We start from the raw sequence: 22742 nt of genomic DNA, 5'->3' as shown, positions 1-22742 counted from the left end.
GGCGTCCAGGCGCCTGCGCGGGTTGCTGGGCTGGCGGTGGCGATGTCCAGCCGGTCTAAGCGGGAGTCGCGGGGCTCGGCCCGCGGGAAGCGCGAGTCCGAGGCGCGGAGCAGCTCGGGTCGCTCAAAACGGGAGCGCGAGCGCGAGCGGGAGCCTGAGGCGGCCGGCTCCCGGGGCAGCCCGGTGCGCGTCAAGCGCGAGGTCGAGCCGGCGAGCGCGCGCGAGGCCCCGGCGCCCACCGTCCCGGCGCCGCGGGTGAAGCGGGAGCGTGAGGCAGACGAGGACTCGGAGCCCGAGCGGGAGGTGCGAGGTGCGCGGGGCCGGGCGGGTGGGCGCCACCCGGGCGGTCTGGGGTTTCCCTGCGGCCCCGCCACTGCTCTGCCGGGGTCGGGTCCAGGCCCTGCGGCGGCCAAGACCGCGCTGGTCCAGCGGCCGCCCCTTAGCAAATGCCCAGGGCTTCCGCAGCCACCGTACCCCTCATAGGGCCCTGCGGTGCCTACTGCGGACGGACGGGTCGGCGCGCGCCTGAGACTGGCTGTGTCCTGCCCGCAAGGTGGACGGCCTGGGAGACTGTTCTCCGTCGGGCGCTGAGGTTCTGCCCGTGTGGGCCACAGGCTGGCGGCCTTGGCTCCGGGCTTAGCGTGTGGGTGCAGTGAACAGCAAGGGGAGACAGGCTCCAACCAGCTCTAGAAGGTGCGAGTTCTGTAGGCTCTGGGCTCTTTGGTCAGGCACCACACCTATGCAGTTTCTCTTCCCGGAGCCTTGTGGGAGTGACTCTAGGACGGACACGCCTGCTATATTCTGGCCACTGCTGTTGCTTGTTAAACAGTCTTTTGTTTTGGACCCAATGCTGAATGTGGTCCTTCAGTATCCATGAAAACTGGTAGGCTAAATTGTTAAAGGTTAAATCTGTGACATGGATCCAGACAAATGGCACATTTAGGATATCCATACACACTTTAAACTGTACTTGTGCATTGCATTGGCCTTATCTTAGCACTTGTGATATAGTTCATGAGATCTTCCATGTCTCATTGAATTTCTTTATGTAATGTATAAATGAATCTTGTTGGTTAAATATATAGCAAGTACATTCTTCCAGCTTCTGGCTTGTTCCCCTAGTGGACTTTTAAAAAAGATGATTTGCCATATAAGAAATTAGGATTAGATTTTTCCATTTCTTTGTTTCTTAGCACTGGTAGTTGATTCTGAATATAGGGTTGTCATTTTCAAAATCTGCAATGATTTTCCTTTTAGCAAAGAATGGCCGCGTGGATTCTGAGGATCGGAGGAGCCGCCACTGCCCATATCTGGATACCATTAACAGGTCAGTAGGATAGAGAAGCTGAGGATGGCTTAAGAAAAGTGTGTGGGGGGTCTACATGGAAAATTCTTTGGATTGAACATCAAACAACACTTTACTCCTTTAAAAGCTTTCTGCCAAGAAAATTGTGTTTCTTGCAATATTTGTTAATGTCATTTTGGGGGGGCGTCTACTGAAGAATGAACCTGGGGCATTCTACCACTGAGCTACATCCTTAATCCTTTTTATTTATTTACTTAGTTTGAAACAGGGTCTTGCTGAGACACTGTGGGGTTCAGTAAGTTGCTGATGCTGACCTTGAACTTAGCATTCCTAATGCCTGAGCCTCCCAAGTTGCTGGGATTACAAGTGTGAGCCATTATACCCTATTTAATCTTTGTTCTTCAAATATAAAGTGGCAGAAATCATTTTCTTTTTTTAAAAGGTGGGCATATACATAAAGAGCTTTTAGCTTATTCTTAATTTGTTTTTTTGAAATAAGAGGACACATATTATACTTAAAATAGCAATAACAAATATTTATTGAGCATTCTTTGTATATCAGGTATTATTCTCAATGCTGAGGATTCAACAGACTTAATAGTAGCGAACGTAAAGTATTTACTACTAGGCATGGTGGCGTACACCTGAAGTCCCAGCTATTTGGGAGGCTGAGGCAGAGGATGGCAAGTTTGAGATCACCCTGGGCAACAGATCCTGTCTCAAAAATGAAAAGGGCTGAGGGTGTTGTTCAGTGGTAGAGTGCCCCTGGGTTCAACCCCTAGTACCCCCCACCCCTCGCCACACACACACACACAATTGTCAGTAGTTACAACTGCACTGTACAGGATCATTTATAATTTATTAGAGAAATCCCAATGTCACTTGTGGGTTTGGTGGAGGTAGAGTTTTTTTTTTGTTACTTTCTGTCCAGTATTCACATGCTATTACTTGACACTTGAATACATAATATAGTTGTAGGTATTCTCCTAAAATCTTTCAAGTTTCCCCCGTATTTTTATGGAGAAAAAGAATTTTTTCTCAGGCTGGGGTTGTGGCTTAGAGGTAGAGCGCTCGCCTGGCATGTGCGAGGCCCTGGGTTCGATCCTCAGCACCGCATACAAATAAGTAAGTAAAATAAAGATATTGTGTCCAACTAAAACTAAACAATAAATAGTTAAAAAAAAAAAAAGAATTTTTTTCTCTTATAAAATGGTGTATTCAGTCTGTTTATGTCCTCTCATCTCCCAGAATGCCGTGGGGACCCTACTATAGCCCTATATCTACCTTTCCCTTCAGAGAAGGTCATGATAATGAAGGGTTCTTAACTGGCTACAAATATAATCATCCCTTGGTGTATGGAGGACCGGTACTAAGAACCCCCATGGATACCAAAATCTGTGGATAATCAAGTCCCTTAAATAAAATGAATTGCCATGGTATTTGCATGTGATCTATGCTCATCCTCCTGCACACTTTAAATTATCCTAGGTCACTAATTAATGCTGATATAAGTACTGTATAAATAGGTACCATACTGTATTGGTTATGAAATAATGACAGGAGAAAAATGTCTGTACTTGTTTATTACAGATATAGTTTTTGTTTTTTCCCAGATACTTTTGATGTGTTTGGTTGAACCCACCAGTGTAGAACCCATGGATAAGTGCACACTACTTCTATTAAGGAAAAGGGTCATGGGCATTATGTGTCAGGTGCAGACACCTCCACACTGCCTTGGGCATGGTAGCTGGAAATGGAGAATGATTAATGCGCTCCACAATTTACAGTTGATTCTAAACCATTCTCTGCAGGGTTCTATGGGACACGTGGAATCTGGGGCTCTGTTTGGGTCCCTCTTAGACTTGAAGCCAACACAGCTGTTTGGGGCCCTCCCAGACACTGACCTATTGATTATGTGGTCTTTTTTTGTGTGTTGTTTTGATTCTTTTAGGAGTGTGTTGGACTTTGACTTTGAGAAACTGTGCTCTATCTCCCTTTCACATATCAATGCATATGCCTGTCTGGTGTGTGGCAAGTACTTTCAAGGTGAGTGAATATTTTCAGAGCTATCTGCAGGTCTTCTTTTATTTTATTTTTTTAAGAAAGCAGTTTGTTCTTGAGAGTCATGTCTTGTAATCCCTCTTTGTTCCAGGGACATTGGAATACTCTTAGAAAACCAATAAAAAGGTCTGTGGTCAGAACCTGAATACATCTGAGAGGGATAGAGGACTAGTTCTGTGAAAGACAAAGACTTTGGATTTCTGACTTTAATGTTTTCTGTACTTATATCTTTCCTTTTTTTTTTTTTTTTTTTGGTACCGGGGATTGAACTCAGGGGTACTCGACCACTGAGCACATCCCCAGCCCTATTTTGTATTTTATTTAGAGTCAGGGGCTCACTGAGTTGCCTAGCACTCTGCTGTTGCTGAGGCTGGCTTTGAACTCACAATCATTCTGCCTCAGCCTCCTGAGCTGCTGAGATTAGTGGTGTGAGCCACCATGCCGGCTACTTATGTCTTTCTTGTGTGTGTGTGGGGGTGGGGGTGGGGGCGTCCTGGGAATAGAACCCAGGGCCTTACACATGCTGGTAGATAAGCGCTCTCCTACTGAGCTATACCCCCAGCACTACTTTTGTTCTAAGGACTTTTTTATTCTGTTTTTTTCTAAAAATTTATTTTACCTCATTCAGACTAAGCAAATACTGTGCACATAGTATGGCAGATGTTTCAAACAAGGTATAAACTTCATTCTTTGCTCTTATAAGGAGCTTATGAGAAGTCTGGTTTTGACAACAATTCGTGAATCCTATAAGATCAAAAAGATTCCTGCTAGACTGTGTGTCAGTGAATTAAAAATAGGGGCAGTAGGAGCTGAAAAAATGCAGAGGTCTGACTGGGGGTGTATGTTGACTTCATGGAGGAAGTGAGGCAGAACTTGAGCTGGCAGGACATGCAGGTTTTTTTTTTGTTTTTTTCCCCCTTTTGGTACCAGGGATTGAACTCAGGGGCTCTCAACCCCTGAGCCACATCCCCAGCCCTATTTGTGTTTTATTTAGAGACAGGGTCTCACTGAGTTGCTGAGAGCCTCGCCATTGCTGAGGCTGGCTTTGAACTCACGATCCTCCTATCTCAGCCTCCCCAGCTGCTGGGATTATAGGTATAGGCCCAGCTGACATTCAGGTTTTGAACGGAGCAGGGGAGGCAGATCCTAGACAGCAGTGGCTGCCTGAGTGAAGTGCACAGGAACGGGACAGTCTGAATATGAACAGTTGGAGGTTAAGGACTGGGTGATGGGGCTATCACAGGGCATGTGTATTTACCTACATAATGTCAGATATCATCATAGATAGTCCTAGTTTCTGATACTTAGGAATCTAGCTCTTGTATGTGTGTGTATATATTTTGTATTGAAATCAGTTTCCCCAGCCTCTTTCTTTATGCCATCCAGAGAGTGAAGTAACTAACATGCTGTTGTTTTTTGCTAATCTTTGTGATGAGAGAGGCTCATGTGGAGATTCGTTTATGGATGGTGTAATACTTTGTGCTGCTTTTAACATGTTCCAATACAAAATAAGGGAAGGAGGAGCAGATCTTGTCTGTGTCTTCCTTGGGCCTGCCCCTCTTATAGTCTCTTGTCCTTCCCTATAGGCCGAGGTTTGAAGTCTCATGCCTACATCCACAGCGTCCAGTTTAGCCACCATGTCTTTCTCAACCTCCACACCCTCAAGTTTTACTGCCTTCCAGACAACTATGAGATCATCGACTCCTCCCTGGAGGATATCACGGTGTGTGTCTGTGTCCAGGGAGGCTGGCTTGGGGTAGTTTTGTATGTGTGTGGTTCTAGGAGTTCACATATGCTAAACAAGTGTTCTACCATTGAGCTGCATCCCCAGCCCGTTTTTAAATTTTGAGACATAGTCTTACTAAATGGCTGGGGCTGACCTTGAACTTGGCATTTCTCCTGCGTCAAGTCTTCTGAGTTACTGGGATTACAGTCTGTTCAATTATACCCAGTTGAGGCAGATTCTTCTGTGAGCCAACTCAGGGTTCCCTGACAACTACCTCACCTGTAATCAGGGAGAATCTGGATAGATGGAGAAACTGGGATAAATTTGAGGTTCCAAAGGGAGTTCACGATGACCTCCATCCAGTCTGTAACTGGGAGTATTCTGCTCCCACCGTCCACTCCCAGGGAGTCCTAGAGTCCCCAGTCCTGCCTAAGGGGAGGAGGTGCTGCACTCCTAAGCTAGGCACACATGCCATACTGGGTAAGGCTCAGGCTCCTGCTGTCTCTAGAGATCGAGTGTCCTACAGTGTGACAGCCATTTATCTTGGAGATGGTCAGACATGAGGTTGAAGAGAGATGTGGGATTTATTGATTTGGGATACGGAGAACCCCTTGTTGACCAGCAGTGTGGAGAGGAACTGTGCTGAATTACTTCGTCTTCATCCTTGTTGCTTGTGGGTCTTTTTGGGTGTGTGGGAGGTGCTTATGACCAAAGCATTTTTGGTTTTTGGTAGAAATTACTGTTCTGGATGTATCTTCTGAACTCTGTTTATATCTCAAAAACAGTGTAGGATTTTCTTTTTCTTCACAGTATGTGTTGAAGCCCACTTTTACAAAGCAACAAATTGCAAACTTGGACAAGCAAGCCAAATTGTCCCGGGCGTATGACGGTACCACTTACCTGCCGGGTATTGTGGGACTGAATAACATAAAGGCCAACGACTATGCCAATGCCGTCCTTCAGGTAGGATCCAGATAGGAAGGCCGAGGGGATGGGGGTGACAGAAGCAGTATCGAGTCTGCCAAGACATTGCTGCGTTCTTGCTGAGTGTGGTCAAAGGGCCCAGACGTTGGGTTTGGCTAGGAGCTTCCCTTGAGTATTTGTTCTACAGTAAGCCAAATTTTCCTTTTTCTGCTCATGGGGCTGCTGCCAGATGCTTAGGCATTTTCCAGCTTTTTCATGGCCTCTGGAGTTGCTGGGGAAGGAGGGATAGAATCCATGTTGCCAGGAAATACCAAATAAGAATTTTTCTTTCCCCAGTGCTGAGTATTGAATCCAGGGAAACTCTATCACTAAACTATATCCGCAGCCCTTTTTATTTTTTATTTTGAGACAAGGTCTCACTAAGTTGCCTGGGCTGGGCTTGAACTTGTGATTCTCCTGCCAGCATCCCAAGTTGCTGGTATTACAGGTGTGGCCTCTGCATCAGGCACATTTCTTTTTTATGGTGTAGATGTTCATTATGTTTTTATAGAAAATTTAGAAAATGTTGGTAAGCAGAATCTCACTTCACCAAGAAAAAATTGATTTAAAAAATTATAGACATAAACAGGATTATTGAAGGGAAGGTATATGAATTATAAAGTAAAAGCCTTATTCCTTTCTCTCCTTAGTATTCTGTGCTGGAGTACTTAACAGTATATAGTTCTAGAATTGTTGTGACTAAGGAGGCTGAGGTGGAGGGTCACAAATTTGAGGCTAGCCTTAGCAACTTAAGGGGACCTTTAGCAACTTAGACCCTGCCTCAAAATAAAAAGGACTGGAGATGTAATTCAGTGGTAAAGTACCCATGGGTTCAATTCCCAGTCCCCAAAACAAACATGGCTGGGGTTGTGGCTCAGTGGTAGAGCACTTGCCTGGCACATGTGAGGTACTGGGTTTACTTCTCAGAACCACATAAAAAAATAAAGCTATTATGTCCATCTACAACTAAAAAATATTTTAGAAACAAAGAAATAGAACTTTTTCTAAATGTGTATAGCATAATACTCTGTCATATGGTAACATGATTATTTTGCCATAAAATCTGACGTAGTTCACATTGTCTCTTGTGACCAGTGGGCAATCTCTTCTCTTTTTTTAGTTGTAGATGGACACAATATCTTTATTTATTTATTTTTGGGGTGCTGAGGGTCGAACCCCCTGCCTCACATGTGCTAGGCAAGTGTCTACTGCTGAGCTACAACCCAGCCCTGCAGTACCTTCTGACGTGTTATTTTGCACACACACATTCCCCTTCCTGGTTTGTTTGTTTTTTGGCGGTGGGGCTGGGGGGTGAGTGCTGAGGAATTGAACCCAGGGCCTTGCTGCCCCTAGTCTTTTTACTTTTTGTGACACTTACGTTTTATTATATTTATTTTCTATATTTTAAAATGTACATAACTGTTTATGAAGCAACATAGTATGTACATGTCTCACTTTTTTTTAGTGGTTCAACTCAGGGCCTCTTGCTTGCTAGGCAGGGGCTGCACTGCTGACCTACATCCCTGGCCCCTAGGCAGCATCCTTAATGATTACATGCTATTCTTTTTTATTGAGTTGGAATTGATTCACCCATTCTTATACTAGTGAACATAGGATCTAGATTCCAGATATAAGTGTTTTGAACAATCTCTAAACCCACCAGCAACCCCAAAGAGCCTTCTTTCATCTTGTGTTGTCACTGTTAGCATTGAGAAAATTTTTTTCTATTTTATAGGTATCTTTATTTTTATATATATATATATGTATATAAAAATATATATTTTTTTTAGTTGTAGATTGACATAGTACCTTTTATTTGTTTATTTTTATGTGGTGCCAGGGATTGACCCAGTGCCTCATGCATGCTAGGCAACTGCTCTACCACTGAGCCACAACCCCAGTCCTAGGTATCTTTATTTTTAACTTAGGTGTTTTGGATTACTTCCAACCTTAATTATTTGTGTGTATGTGTATAATTTATTTAAATGAATAGGTCGTTAAGTACTCTTTTCCCTATTGTTTCGGCTTATTGAGCTTTATGAAATATATAAGAAAACCATCATTTGGTTTTATTGTACAGGTTGCTATATTGCAAGTATTTTCTTGCAGTTTTTAACTTGGCCTTTAAATTGTTTTTTTTTGTCTTTATAAAAGATTACTAATTCGGGGCTGGTGCTGTGGCTCAGTGGCAGAGCACTCGCCTAACACGTGTGGGGATCTAGGTTTGATCCTCAACACTACATAAAAATAAATAAATAAAGGTATTGTGTCCAACTATAACTAAAACAATATTTTTTTAAAAAGATTAGTTTTTACATAAATTAAGTACCTAATTTTACATAAAAAAACAGACAACTTGGGGGGAAAATCGAGTGTGATGTTTTCAATTAGAAAAGCCTGAATTTTAGAGGACAAATTGTGTAACGCAACGAAGGCTGCAAGAGAGGGAGATGGATTCCTGCTGTGGGTGCAGCAGGAAGAGGCTGAACAGCCACTTCCAAGCCAGGGGCAGAAGGGACTCCTTCCTCCCCAGGTGTGTGAACTGCCAGTGCCTGACAGAGCTTGCGCTCTGACCAGTCCATGCCCTACATCCTGGGGCTGCTTGTATGGGAACAGGAGGAGACCTAGGAAGGGTTTTATATTTGGTTCTTTTCAGTTATTCATGACGTGGAGTGTATTCTTACCCATCACATGTACATGGAGTGTAACTTCTCATTCTGGTGGTTGTACATGATGTGGAGTTTCATTGGTTGTGTATTCATATGTGAACATAGGAAAGTGATATCTGAAAAATTCTACTGTTTCTCCTATTAGGATTCCCACCCTTCCCTTCATTCCCCTTTGTCTAATCCATTGAACTTCTGTTCCCCACCTCGCTAATATGTGTTAGTATCCACATATCAGAGAGAACATTCAGCCATTGGTTTTTGGGGATTGGATTCTTTTACTTAGTATGGTAGTCTCCAGTTCCATCCATTTAGTAGCTAATGCCATAACTTCATTCTTCTTTATGACTGAGTGATATTCCATTGTGTATATATGCCACAATTTGTTTATTCATTCATCTATTAAAGGGCACCTATGTTGGTTTCATAGTTCAGCTTTTGTGAATTGAGCTGCTATAAATATGGATATGACACATTACATTACGGTATGCTAATTTAAGTCCTTTGGGTATATGTTGAGGAGTGGGATAACTAGGTTAAATACCATTCCAGGTATTCTGAGAAATCTCCACATTGCTTTCCAGAGTGATTGCACTGGTTTGCAGTCCCACCAGCAATGTGTGAGTATACTTTTCCCCCACATCCTGGCCAACATTTATTGTTACTTGAATTCTTGATAACTGCCATTCTGACTGGAGTGAGATGAAATCTCAGTGTAATTTTGATTTTTGCAATTCTCTAATTGCTAGAGATGTTGAGCATTTTATATATATTTACATACACACACATATACACACGCGTATTTTTTTTAATTTGTTGAGAGATCATATTTCTTCTGTGAAGTGCCTGTTCAATTCCTTGCTCATTTATTGATTGGGTTATTATTTGTTTTTTTGGTGTTAAGTTTTTTGAGTTCTTTATATATCCTGTGGAATAATGCTCTGAGGTGCAGACGGCTGTGATTTTCTCCCATTCTCTAGGCTCTCTTTCACGTTGTTTGCTGTGAAGAAGCTTTTTAGTTTCATGCCATTCCATTCTTTTTTTCTTTTTGGGCAGGGGGCGGTAATTTGGGATTGAACTCAGGGACACTCAACCACTGAGCCACATCCCCAGCCCTATTTTGTATTTTATTTAGAGACAGGGTCTCACTGAGTTGCTTAGTACCTCACTTTTGCTGAGGCTGGCTTTGAACTCATGATCTTCCTGCCTCAGCCTCCTGAGCTGCTGGGATTAAAGGCATGCATCATCATGCCTGGCCCATTTATTGATTCTTGATTTTACTTCATGTGCGTTAGGAGTCTTGTTGAGGAATTCAGTTCCTGAGCCAACATGATGGAGAGTTGGGCCTACATTTTCTTCTATTAGGCACAGGGTCTCTAGTCTAATGCCTAGGTCCTTAATCCACTTGAGTTGAGTTTTGTGCATGGTGAGAGATAGGGGTTTAATTTCATTTCTACATATGGATTTCCAGTTTTCCCAGCACCATTTGTTGAAGAGGCTATCTTTTCTCTAATGTATGTTTAGGGTGCCTTTGTCTAGTATGAGATAACTGTATTTATCTGGGGTTGTCTCTGGTCCTGTATTCTGTACCATTGGTCTACATGTCTGTTTTAGACCTAGTACAGTTTAAAATCCAAAACATTTTCATAAAAGGTTGGTGATAAGCATAAGTTTAAATAATTGGTGCAATATTTAAAAATATTGGAAAATCATGGCTGTTTAAATTCTTTACAGGAAGTGTTATCTTGGTAAAAGAAAGGGATGGAGTTATTATCTCAGAGGGAACAGATACACTTAGCTCAGAGTGCTACAATTCATTGCCAGGTGACTGTCCCATAGAAAGCCAAGGACCCAGAAAAGAGGGGACACGTATTCATTCCTTGTTCAGCACTCTGATAAAGAATGTTTCAGGAAGTCTTTCTAAAATATCATTCAGAACTGTGAGTTAGATCCCAATTGCGGCTGTCTGTTCCCCTTGCCAGCCTCCCCTCCCCGTATGGTTCTCCTCTCAGAAGTAAAATTAGGACAGGACTGCGTTCTGACAAGAAGGGTGGAGACCAGTCCCAGGCACTCCATTGTGGGTCCTGTTGCCAGCCCCGCTGGAGACCTGTACTCAGCTAGAGGAGATGTGATCTGCACGATTGTTCTTGGGAAAGTCTGGAGTTCAAGAACCTTATGGGGCCATCTTGAGATCAGATAAGCTCAACATCCAAAAGTATCCCTGGATTTGTTTTCTTCTGATATCTTGTGTCCTTGGGATCAGGGCCTCTTTTGCTGGCACCTAATAATTCACAGTGAGGAGTTTGATCATATAATCCTTTGCACTGAAGGGTGGCGTTTTTTTATTTTTTTTATTTTTTGGTAAAACATTTAAAAATTTATTTTTTTTTAATTTTTGATTGAATCCTGGGGCACTTAATCACTGAGCAACATCCCTAGCTCTTTTTAAAATTTCATTTAGAGACAGGGCCTTGCTAAGTGGCTTAGGGCCTTGCTAAGTTACTGAGGCTGGCCTTGAACTTGAAATACTCTTGTCTTAGCCTCCTGAGCAGCTGGGATTACAGGTGTATGCCACCGCTTCCAGCACTGAAGGGATTTGATCTGCCACTGTCTTCGTATGAGATCCTGAAAGCATTTATAATTGATCAATGCCCACCATTCTTGAAAGCTTTCAGATAACTCGTTCTGTCAACCAGCTCCATGGCAGAACATCATAGTAGAAGGTGCCAGCTCACGGCAGCTGGGGAGCAGTGTGCTAAACTTTTTAAATGTATTTTTACCATAAAGAATTATGTAGGTGGGCGCAGTGACCCATGCCTGTCATCCCAGCGGCTGAGGAGGCTGAGGCAGGAGGATCAAGTTCAAAGCCAGCCTCAGCAAAAGCGAGGCACTAGGCAACTCATTAAGACCTTGTCTCTAAATAAAATACAAAATATGGCTGAGGACGTGGCTCAGTAGTTGAGTGCCCCTGAGTTTAATCCCTGGTCCCCACCGCCTCCACAAAAAAATAATTGTGTAAAAGCTAAGTGGGGGGAAGGAAGGAGGGATGAAAATGGGAAAGACAGTAGAAACTCCACATCGTGTACAACCACAAGAATGGCAAGTTATGCTCCATGTATGTATGATAGGTCAAAATACAGTCTACTGTCATGGATAACTAAAAAGAACAAATTTTTAAAAATGGGAAAAACAAAGAATTGTGTAAAAGAATGTAAAGGCCTGTCTATTCTATTTGGTGATGGTTCCTGGTGTGGTACCTAGTTCCTGGAAAGGTTATTTTCTTAGGTGGAGAGAGATGTTTCAGACTCCTCCTCCTATAAACTCTCATGACTTTGAAAACTATCATGGGTAGGATGGTTAGTCCTGGCTTTCTGAATCTTAATTCTCATGGGTGAGTCTCTTTATTTATTAAAATATTAGGTGAACAAACCCTCTTTTGGTGATGTCCCCACTGAAGTAGAGTTGAGGGGACCTGACTCTAGTCTCTCTCTGAGGCTGCCTGTCACTAGATGTATTGAGCCCTGAGAGCACCTCTCTCTATAAGGTGGATAACTGAGAATTAGGGTTAACTTTATCTATACTTCCCTCTTTTTGAGAGTAGTTCTCCTTTTTAGTAATTACTGCCTGAGCATCAAGCCCGTGTTCCTTTAGCTGAGCTTGTGCTATATGTAGCTGGGCACGGTGACCCATGCCTGTTATCCCAGCGTCTGAGGAGGCCTGATCCCCTTAAGGTTATGGTGATCTCCAGGTCCCAAGACCTCCCTGCCTGGACCTATCGTAGTTAGCAGAAAACCTCTGTCCTCTTTCCTAAGTGGGTTGCCAAGGGAAAGTGTTCTGGGACTCATGAACCCATTGGGAATGATCCAGGGTATACTCTGCTTGTATTCAAGGTCTGTTCTGTGGTCTCCCTCCCAGTTCTGAGCTTAGATCAGCAACCATGCCTTTCTTCCTGAAGCTTGCATAACTAGTTTTTCTCTTTTTGCCTGATGAAGTCAGATTTGTTTTTTTGAGTGTCTGTTTTTTTAAATTTTTAAATTTCAATTCATCGTACACAAACAGAATGCAACATTTCAATTCTCTGCTTGTACATGGTATAGAAATGTACCATTCATGCAATCATACATAATGATGTCCATCTCATTCCACCATCTTTCCTACCCCTGTCAGATTTGTTTTTGTTCTAAATGTCTGGCCATTTTTCACCATAACAAGTACATTCAGTTTTATGTGCAATTTCATGGTTTTATTAGAGAAACATCAAATTTTGTGATTTTCATATTTTTTTCCTTCAGGTTTTTTGTTTGTTTGTTAGAGCTTTATAGTTATACATTGTAGTTAGTTCATTCTGCCAAACTCATACATGCATGGTCACATTATTTTAGTATGGTGTCGAGAAGTGGGGGCTAGTGTTCCCCAGATAGTTGTCTCTACTCTAGTCAAAGGAGGTGATGAAAGAGTACATGGTTTTTGGCCTTTAGTACCTCGTGAATTTCAGTATTGACACAGGTCTACTTAGAGTAAGAAAGGGAAATATTGAGTGGCAGTAGATAGCGATTTGAATACCTTTTTATTAACTTCTCTGTGATGTCCATATCTACCAAGTGTCTGCAGAACTGTATTCTGGAACCTAGTGTGAAGGATATTTCTGTAATATCATGTCTAGATAGGATTCTCAAAGGGTCTGTTTCCTTTGGACTCTTCAGGCTGTCCTAGGCCCCTTGCTGGGCTCTACCAGAAGAATGTTGGCTGGAAGGGCTGGGCCCAGCGACCCTGCAGAGGGGCTTTGGATTAAGTACAGTGTTTGATTTCCAGGCTCTGTCTAACGTTCCTCCTCTCCGGAACTACTTCCTAGAAGAAGACAATTACAAGAACATCAAGCGTCCTCCAGGGGACATCATGTTCTTGTTGGTCCAGCGTTTTGGAGAGCTGATGAGAAAGCTCTGGAACCCTCGAAATTTCAAGGCTCATGTCTCTCCCCACGAGATGCTCCAGGCTGTGGTCCTCTGCAGCAGGAAGACCTTTCAGATCACCAAACAAGGTAAGGAGCAAGGGCTGGAGGGAGGCTTTGTGGCAGAGCATTTGCCCAGCACCACAGGCAGAAACACAGGTCAGAAAGAGGTCATCTGTGTTTCTCTGACTTGAGGACAAACAAAGTTTGAGGAAGAAAATGTACTTCTGCTTTGCAGTGAATCTTGATGATAGTCGTGAGTGAGTGAGTAGCTTGGGTGGGTTCCTTACTCCTCTCTGCTCAGAGTCCCAGAAGCTGAACAGAAGGCTGGTCTTGTTTGGTGAGGTGGACTGTCTGGTGTAGGGAATGCCGAGAGGCTAGGCAAGGCAGCAGCCCATGCTGAGTCCCTGCCACCTGTGCTTCTCACCTTGTCAGGTCTCCACATGGGTCCTCTGATGAACCTCAGGTTGCTGTCATCTCTTTGGGCCCAGGTTGTCATTGCCTTGTGAATAAAATAGCTCTTAGTACCTGGATCTTGGGTGCTGTCTGCTAGTGTGTACATCAGTTTGCTCAGCATGCATTTGTGGGGCTAGACTTTGGAGCCACAGGGAGCTGAAGGCTAAAGGCAAGGTAGTTGCAGAAAAAGGTAATCGCAGGGTGTTAGGCGCTGCGGTAAGAAAGGGCAGAGTGTGCTCTGGAGGGAACACAGACAAGGACCCCAGCTGAACAGGGGGAGGCGGGTTGTGGCAGGCGTTCTGGGTAGGAGCATAGAGGTACTGGATCCAGGCTGACTGCCTGCACTTAGCTGGACCTTGGATTCTGGGGTCAGTGGAGAACTGAGGTGGAGGCAGGGAAGGAAGGACCAAATTCCTGGTTTATGTGCCACTGTGGGAGTTGCGATTCTCTTCTGTCAAAGGTGGGGGCTAGTGAAGACTTCTATGTGAACATGTGACAGCAGACTGGGGAACAACTTAGTGGCTTTTAAGAGTCTCAGGCACTTAGGAAAGGAGAAGTAAGGCATGATCGGTGAGTAGGTAAGGAGTGGGCCCAGGCCCCTTGGGGACTTGGGGTGATAGGAAGTGACACCCACACTGGGGTGGTAATGTTGGCTCATTCCCAAGGGCAGAGGTCATAGTCTCTGAGCACGTGGTGGTGGTAGTCTGCGGCCTGGCCAGGAGCATCTTGGTCTGAGGGCCTCTTCTGGGAGTGGGTAGCAGGACTGCAGCGTGGCCGGCTGCAGGCTTCCCCTCCTGCCTCCAGTTCCCTCATGTTCCATGCCTCCTTTTCCCCAGGAGACGGAGTCGACTTTCTCTCCTGGTTTCTGAATGCTCTGCACTCGGCCCTGGGGGGCACAAAGAAGAAAAAGAAGAGTAAGTCTTGTTGCTTATAAAACAGCTGTTTTTCTTTGCTGGTCCATCTTTAAAAAACTACAACTTCACGTCCTCTTGTTCTTAACTGTTTGTCTCTTTTGTGGGGAGAGGGTTGGGATTTATTGTATACACCAAATTTTATTCTTGAATAGCTCCTGTCCATAATTTTTTAATGTTAGAATGTGATAATTATGCCCAGTGGTATTTTTCTTTTTTTTTTTTTTACTTTTTGTGGTCCTGGGGGTTGAACCCAGGTTTCAGGTGTGCTTAGCAGGTGCTCTGCCACTGAGCTGCAGCCCCAGCTGTTCCTGTGGCAGAAGTGCCTGGAAGACAAGTCAAGTGAAATGCAAATCCTGGACATTCTCACTAGTGGGAGCTGAGAGAGTCTGGTAGCAGAGAGTAAAGAGTGGTCGCCAGAGGCTGGGGCAGGGTGGAGGGTGCACCTGGACAGGAGGAGAGCATCTGATGCTCTGTGTGTAGCACGGTAGGGTAACTGGGCAACAGCACTTCACTGTGGGTTTTGAAATAGGCAGTGGAGAGAATTTGGAATGTTCTTACACAAAGAAACGGTAAATGTTTGAAGTGATAGTTATACCAGCTGTCCTGATTTGATCATTACATACTGTATACGTGTTCTAAATTGTTACATGTACAATTATTACGTGTCAATTAAAATTTCTTTTAAGATGCAGGTGCACCACAAAAATAAAAATAATTTTTTAGGTAAACTTGTCTGTTTCACTTCCTCACATGCTAATCTGATTTATTCCTGTTTATAATAAGATTTTTTATCAGGAATGGATACAACAGTGCCCCAGAAATCCTGACCCAGTTTCAACACGCAGGATAGCATGTTATGGACCCCCAGGCTCTTGCCACTGCAAGCACTAATGTGGGTGGTGGCCTGGCCTTTGAGTTGAAGGTTAGAGCTGATTCACTGCCAGTTCTTCACGCTTGTTGGACCTGTACTTGGAGGCAGGAGGCTGGCCTGCTGGGGTCCCTGCTAGGGTCCCAGACCTAGAGTCCCTGTGCCACTCATTGTCTTCACTGGCTTAGGGGTACCTGCACATCTATCAGCTCAAAGGCTGCAGAGCTGGGCCAGCCATCGTAGAGACCTAGGTAGACTTCTTGACTTCTGAGTTGAGGGCCCTGGAGGTGTCCTGCGGGCCTTGTACTCTCTTACTTGAGGCCTGCCCCACCTGATGTCTTCATCTTGTGCATGTCTTCTGCTTCCTCGCTTTATGTCCTGGGAGGATTCTAGGACCCAGTGTGCTTGATCTCTCTTTGCTTTGCTTCTACTCTTTTTAAAATATTTTTTTGATGTTAATGAACCTTTATTTTATTCATTTATTTGTATGTGGTGCTGAGAATTGAACCCTGTGCCACACACATGCTAGGCAAGTGCTCTACCACTGAGCCCCAGCCCTAGGCCTTTGCTTCTGCTCTTGCCCATATCTTAGTCTGTAGTTTTGCTTTTGTGTCCAGTGTAGACTGGACTTTATTTCCCTTGTGGGCAGCATATAGTTAGGGCAGTTCCTTGGTTGGGCCCTGTTTGCTTGTGAAAATACACAAACACACACACACACACACACACACACACACACATTGAGTACTGGGAATTGAACCTAAGGGTACTCAACTACTGTGCTACATCCCCAACCCTTTCTTTATTTTTTATTTTGAGACAGGGTCTCACTAAGTTGCTGAGGCTGGTCTCAAACCTGCAATCCTGCTGCCTCAGCCTCTCGGGTTGCCAGGATTGCGTGGATGCACCACTGTGCCCGGTTGCTTATGAATTTTTTCTGAGTCATGCATCTTCAGGCTCTGCGAATCATTCATCATTTCATGCTTCTCTCATGGGCCAGGCCCTGTCTTGGAGGGCCCACGTGCCTTGGGGAGGATACACATGTGATCACTTCCACAACAATTATGAAAGTACCGCATGGTGTCTATTTCCCAGGGAAGCTTCTGTTTAGGGAGGGCTTCTTTGGGTCTCATGCTGAAAGTTGCAGGTTTATTTCAGAAATTGCGATGTGTTTCTGACATGCTTCCCAGGCTCACAGTGTTTGTGCTTGCCTTTTGTTTGTGCAGCGATTGTAACGGATGTTTTCCAGGGGTCCATGCGGATCTTCACTAAGAAGCTTCCCCATCCTGATCTGGTGAGTGGGTGGAGCCGGTCCAGGACTGATCTGTGTTGCCTGAGTGGACTTAGGAGAAGCAGAGTGACACTTGGAGGATAGAGCTGCCCAGAGCCTCTGCTCAGGCCCCTGTGGGGTGGCTGTGGGCTCTGGAGGCAGGGGCTGGGGAAGCATGCTGGAGGGAGGGCCTGGCCCCGAGTGTGCTGGTATTCTGAGAAGGCTCAGCCATGCCTCCCCTGCTGTCGCAGAGCCTTGGGATAGTCTGTCTATGAGCAACGTACCCAGAAGAGGCTGTTTTGTTTGTTTGATTGGTACTAGGGATAGAACCCAGGGTGCTCCACACTGAGCTGCACCCCAGCTGGTTTATCTTATTTTGAGACAGGGTCTTGCTAAGTCCAGGCTGGCCTCATTCTCCCAGGCAACTGGGGTTATAGGTGAACGCTACCACACCTGGCGAGCTGTGGATTCTTGAATAGTGTAGTCATGGACACTGCCCAGGCTCTGGCACCTGCTCTGTGTGCTCATAGGCCTTCCCTCCTGTTTCTTCTTGCCTGTTTCTAGCCAGCAGAAGAAAAAGAGCAGCTGCTGCACAATGATGAGTACCAGGAGACGATGGTGGAGTCCACGTTCATGTACTTGACGCTGGACCTTCCTACTGCCCCACTCTATAAGGACGAAAAGGAACAGCTCATTATCCCCCAGGTGCCGCTCTTCAACATCCTGGCCAAGTTCAATGGCATCACTGAGAAGGTAGCCACGTGTCCTCCTGTGCTGCCAGGCTTCCCTCGCCCTCTTGACTTCCTCATCTTCCTGCTCCCACCGCCTAGGGCGGGGGCCTGTGGGCAGTGCTCTTCCACTGGGCTGTACCCCTGCCCATCATTTTCTTTTTGTACTTGAGCGTTGCCACTTGTATGTGATGCATTTGTTATAAAGTGTGTCGTTTTGATCAGGCTCCTGGATTCCCTGGAGTCTCGGCTCTTAACTCACGTGCCTCTTTCTATATCTCTTCTATCCCTCCGAGCTCCCGCCTCAGATGTGCTTCAGAAACTCAAAGGCAGGAAAACAAGCCATCTCTCTCTCTCTCTCTTTTTTTTTGGTACTGGTATTGAACCCAGGGGTGCTCTATCACTGAGACACATCCCCAGCCTTTTTTTTAGTTTTTCTTTAAGCTTACGTAATGTCAAGATTCCCATGAGACCTTAGTATTGATCTAAATTTATTCTTTTTTTATATTTTCTTTTTAGTTATAAGTGGACACAATATCTTAATTTTATATTTATATGGTGCTGAGGATTGAACCCAGTGCCTCATGCATTCTAGGCGAGCGCTCTACCTCTGAGCCACAACCCCAGCCCCTCATTCTTATTTTAATAATACTAGCGTGGACTAGTACAGACAGTTTCTTCTGGCTTTAGCTTTTAAGCAGGTACAGAACCATAACATGTTTACAGATGATGTACAGAACTTTTAACTAATTGATTAATAGTGGTGATGATTTTTTTTTTTTTCTGTCCTGGTACTGGAGATTGATTGAACCCAGGGTGCTCTTACTATTGAGCTGTATCCCCAGCCTTTTTTATTTTCGTTTTCCTTTTTTTGTGGTGCTGGGTATTGAACCCAGAGCCATAAGCATGCTAGGCAAGTGTGCTATTGCTGAGCCATGTCCCAGCCCTGCCCTTTGTATTTTTTATTTTCAGACAGGTCTACTAAGTTGCTGAGACTGGTCTTGCCCTCACCATTCTCCTGCCTCAGCCTCCTGAGTCATTGGGATGATAAACACGTGCACTGCATCTGTCACGAAGCTGTTTCTTAGTGTTCTAAACCTTCATCTGGGTGATGGCTGCATGCATGTCGCAGAACGGCATGGGTTAGGACCTCATTCCTTTTTGAGGCCCAGTTACATTCCATTGAGTGAACATGCTGTATTTTGTGTATTCATCAGCTGGTGGGCTTTAGGCTGGTTTTCACCTCTCAACTGTTAGTGCTGATGTCAACACTGGTCTGCAAGTTTCTATGTGGGCGTGTTTTCCCTTCACCAGGGCACATGTTAAGAAGGGGTGCTGCTGGGTCATGTAGCAACTCTGCATTCAGATGTTCGAGGAGCTGCAGACTGTGTCCCAAGTGCCTGCACCACTTTCTTTACACTCCCACCTGTAACTTATGAGGGCTCTGTTCTTCATGTCTGCACCAACACCTGTCACTTCCTGTCATTGATTACAGCTAGTTTTTCAACAGACAAAGGATCTGAAAGAACACTTCACAAAGATGATATACAAATGGACAACAAATATATGAAAAGATGTTCAACAGTAATCGGGGAAATACAAGATCATGTGTCATTTTAACGCTGAGTAATATTCCATTGTGTATGTATACCACAGTTTCTTTATCCATTCATCTACTGAAGGGCATCTAGGTTGGTTCCACAATTTAGCTATTGTGAATTGAGCTGCTATAATCATTGATGTGGCTGTGTCCCTATAATATGATGATTTTAAGTCCTTTGGGTATAGAGCAAGGAGTGGGATAGCTGGGTCAATGGTGGTTTCATTCCAAGTTTTCTAAGGAATCTCCATACTGCTTTCCATAGTAGTTGCACCAGTTTGCAGTCCCATTACAATGTGTGAGTGACTGTACCTTTTCCTCCACATTCTCTCCAACACTTACTATTGCTTGAATTCTTGATAATTGCTGTTCTAACCAGAGTGAGATGAAATCTTAGAGTAGTTTTGATTTTCATTTCTCTAATTGCTAGAGAAGTTGAACAGTTTTTCATATATTTGTTAATCGATTGCATATCTTCTTCTGAGAAGTGTCTGCCACATCTAATTATTTATGTGTGGTTTAGGTCTTCCATTTCTCTGTTGATCATCTGCCTGGTTTTTCTATTATTGAAAGTGGGGTATTGACATTTCCAACTTTTTTTGGTGGGGTGGGTACTGGGGATTGAAGCCAGGGGCACTTAACCACTGAGTCACATCCCTAGCCCTTTTTATTTTTTTATATTGAGACTGGGTCTCACTGAGTTGCTTAGGGTTTTGCTAAGTTACTGAGGCTGCCCTCAAACTTGTGATTTTCCTGCCTCGGCCTCCTGATTTGCTGGGATTACAGGTGTGCGCCTCCACGTCCAGCTTGTTTAATTTTAAATGATACAGTGGGGTGGTCCTTGGAGGGGTCTGCTGTTCCTTCCTGACCTTGCTCCGAAGGAGGAGGCTGTCACTGGTGCTTTCTTTTTGATTATTATTAGAATTTTACTAACTTCAGCATTAATTTGATAATTTTTATTTTCTCTTTATTAAGGATAAGAATTTATTAAAAACAGATTCATGTCCACCATGTTTTTGGTACAGGAATTGAACCCAGGGGAACTTAACCACTGAGCTTCATCCCCAGCCCTTATTTGTATTTTATTTATATACAGGGTCTCTCAACTGAGTTGCTTAGGGCCTTACTGTGTTGCTAAGGCGAGATTCTCCTGCCTCAGCCTCCGAGCGCCACCACGCCTGGCTCATGTTCTCCAGCTTAAAAGCCCCTTGGGCTGGGCAGATACCCTGTTCCTTTCCTGAGTAAGACCTTAGGAAATATGGCCTGGCAGATGCTTTGACCCATAATTCAGGGACTTTTTTTTTTTGGTGCTGGGAATGGAATCTGGGCCTCATGCTTGCCAAATACACACTCTCATTGAACCACACCCAGCCCAAGTTTTGGGATCTTTGAAGAGGGAGAAGTGTGGGAAGATGGTAGCCACCTCTACTAGACATGTGTGGTGAGGGCTCCTCACTGTGGGAAAGCCAGGAGGTCCTGCCTTGCTTGATGGTCACCAGCTTCAGCAGGGCCTCTTTCCTCTGGCTGCTTGGCTTCCTAGGTAGTTGGTGCCACGGCATTGTGGTCGTAGTTGACAGAGTGATCATACACTGACTGAAGCAGCCCATGGTCAAGGTCTTTTTAATACCACTCAGCTGAATTGCTGGCCTCAGCCAAGTATCTTCAGAAGTCTAGGTATGAGGCAGAATTATAATTTAAAAAAAAAAACAATAACACATCCAGCTGCTTGGGAGGCTGAGGCAGGAGGATTGTGAGTTCAAAGCCAGCCTCAGCAACGTATTGAGGCCCTAAGCAACTCAGTGAGACCCTGTCTCTAAATAAAATACAAAAAAGGGCTGGGGATGTGGCTCAGTGGTTAAGCACCCCTGCGTTCAATCCCTGGTACAAAAAAAAAAAACACAAAAAAACCTAGAAACAAATAAATGAACTCATGTCCCTGCACCAGCACCTGCGGAACTCTGGCACTAATGCAGTAATTCCATTCTCAGGAATATAAGACTTACAAGGAGAACTTCCTGAAGCGCTTCCAGCTCACCAAGCTGCCTCCCTACCTGATCTTCTGTATCAAGAGGTTCACCAAGAACAACTTCTTTGTGGAGAAGAACCCCACCATTGTCAACTTCCCTATCACGTGAGTGCCTTCTGCCTGGCTCCCTCTGAGGGGCGGGGCTCTTTCCCCATCCTTCTATCGTTACCTGTGGACTGCCTGTGTTGGGGTTGCCAGGAGCAGAGCCTGACCACTCTGCCTGCCTTGGGTCTCACTGGGGGGGTGCTGATCTTGAGGGACCGTGAGAGGATGTCTGCCTGCAGTCAGCCTGCTCTTGCCTCTGGATGCTGCGACTCGTCCTGCAGCACAGGGAGGAGTCACTGGGGCTGCCTGGGCTCCGTCTGCTGCTCGCCTGGCAGACTCTGGCACCGGGGGGCTTTAGGCTCCAGATGGCCTGCCCTCATGGAGTCTGCCCCTTCTCTTTTCTTCCCAGACATCGACATCTAGACTGCCCAGTTTCCTCCTGTGGATGTGAAGTCGTGCCGTTTAGATTGTCATTGCAGTGTGTTTTTATGAAGCATTGCACTTGAATGGGAAATTGGGAGGAGTTATACCCAAAGCTTCTAGTTTGCTGCCTTCTAACTTGGAAAGAGCTGTTGGGAGGTACCTTGGGGGTCTTGAGTACACAAGAGATAGGGTTCTTCTCACTGCAGAGAAGTCTCTGAGAAGGGGAGGAGGCTGCCCGGGATCGGACCAGGCCAGGCAAGCAGGTGTGGAGAGCGCTGGGCATAGGGTCAGGGAGACAGTTGCGTGGGCATATGATGTCCAGCTGGGTGGTCGTTTCTCAGGTGTTACTTCTCAGTCTTTATTTTTCTAAACTTTCACAAAGGAGTTTGGAAGCTGTTAGTGGACAAAGAAAGGCTTATCTCCTTGTTTCTTTCTCCCTCTGCCTTCTTCCATTTCCTAGTCCCCCTGTTAACACAGGACTGCCAGTTTTTTCCTTTGAAGATAGTTCTAGTTGTTAGCTCTGTGTAGTGTTTAAGAGAATGATGTCTAAAATTCAGAGGCCTGAGTTCTGGGCTGCCCTAGTGGTGACCACAGAGAGGTCATCTGCCTGTTTTCTGCATGTATTCTCTCAGCAACTCAGTGAGGTCCTTAGCAATCTTGTGAGACCCTGTCTCAAAATAAAATAAAAAGGGATGGGGTTGCAGCTCATTGGTAGAGTACACCTGGGTTCAATCCCTAGTACCAC

General features: G+C 44.8%; 1 protein-coding gene across 2 annotated transcripts in view; it reads left to right on the top strand.

Annotated features, from left to right (window-relative positions):
- Positions 1–9: 9 nt before the first annotated feature.
- Usp39 (ubiquitin specific peptidase 39) overlaps positions 10–22742 on the top strand; it is a 35471-nt gene continuing 12738 nt past the window's right edge. Inside the window, exons 1-10 of one of the 2 annotated variants that reach the window (XM_027948845.3) lie at positions 11–310; positions 1258–1327; positions 3258–3352; positions 4954–5090; positions 5904–6056; positions 13535–13760; positions 14963–15040; positions 17132–17199; positions 17740–17928; positions 21492–21634. In XM_027948845.3, the coding sequence (XP_027804646.1) occupies positions 43–310; positions 1258–1327; positions 3258–3352; positions 4954–5090; positions 5904–6056; positions 13535–13760; positions 14963–15040; positions 17132–17199; positions 17740–17928; positions 21492–21634 (1427 nt within the window). In that variant the 5' untranslated portion in view covers positions 11–42. Of the gene's footprint in view, positions 311–1257; positions 1328–3257; positions 3353–4953; positions 5091–5903; positions 6057–13534; positions 13761–14962; positions 15041–17131; positions 17200–17739; positions 17929–21491; positions 21635–22742 lie in introns of both variants that reach the window. The other variant, XM_027948846.2, reaches the window with a different exon arrangement.

The sequence above is a fragment of the Marmota flaviventris genome, chromosome 14, assembly GCF_047511675.1.
Source record: "Marmota flaviventris isolate mMarFla1 chromosome 14, mMarFla1.hap1, whole genome shotgun sequence".
In the NCBI taxonomy this organism is placed as follows: domain Eukaryota; kingdom Metazoa; phylum Chordata; class Mammalia; order Rodentia; family Sciuridae; genus Marmota; species Marmota flaviventris.
The sequence above is the reverse complement of the archived record's forward strand: the minus strand, read 5'-3'. Positions and strand labels throughout refer to the sequence as shown.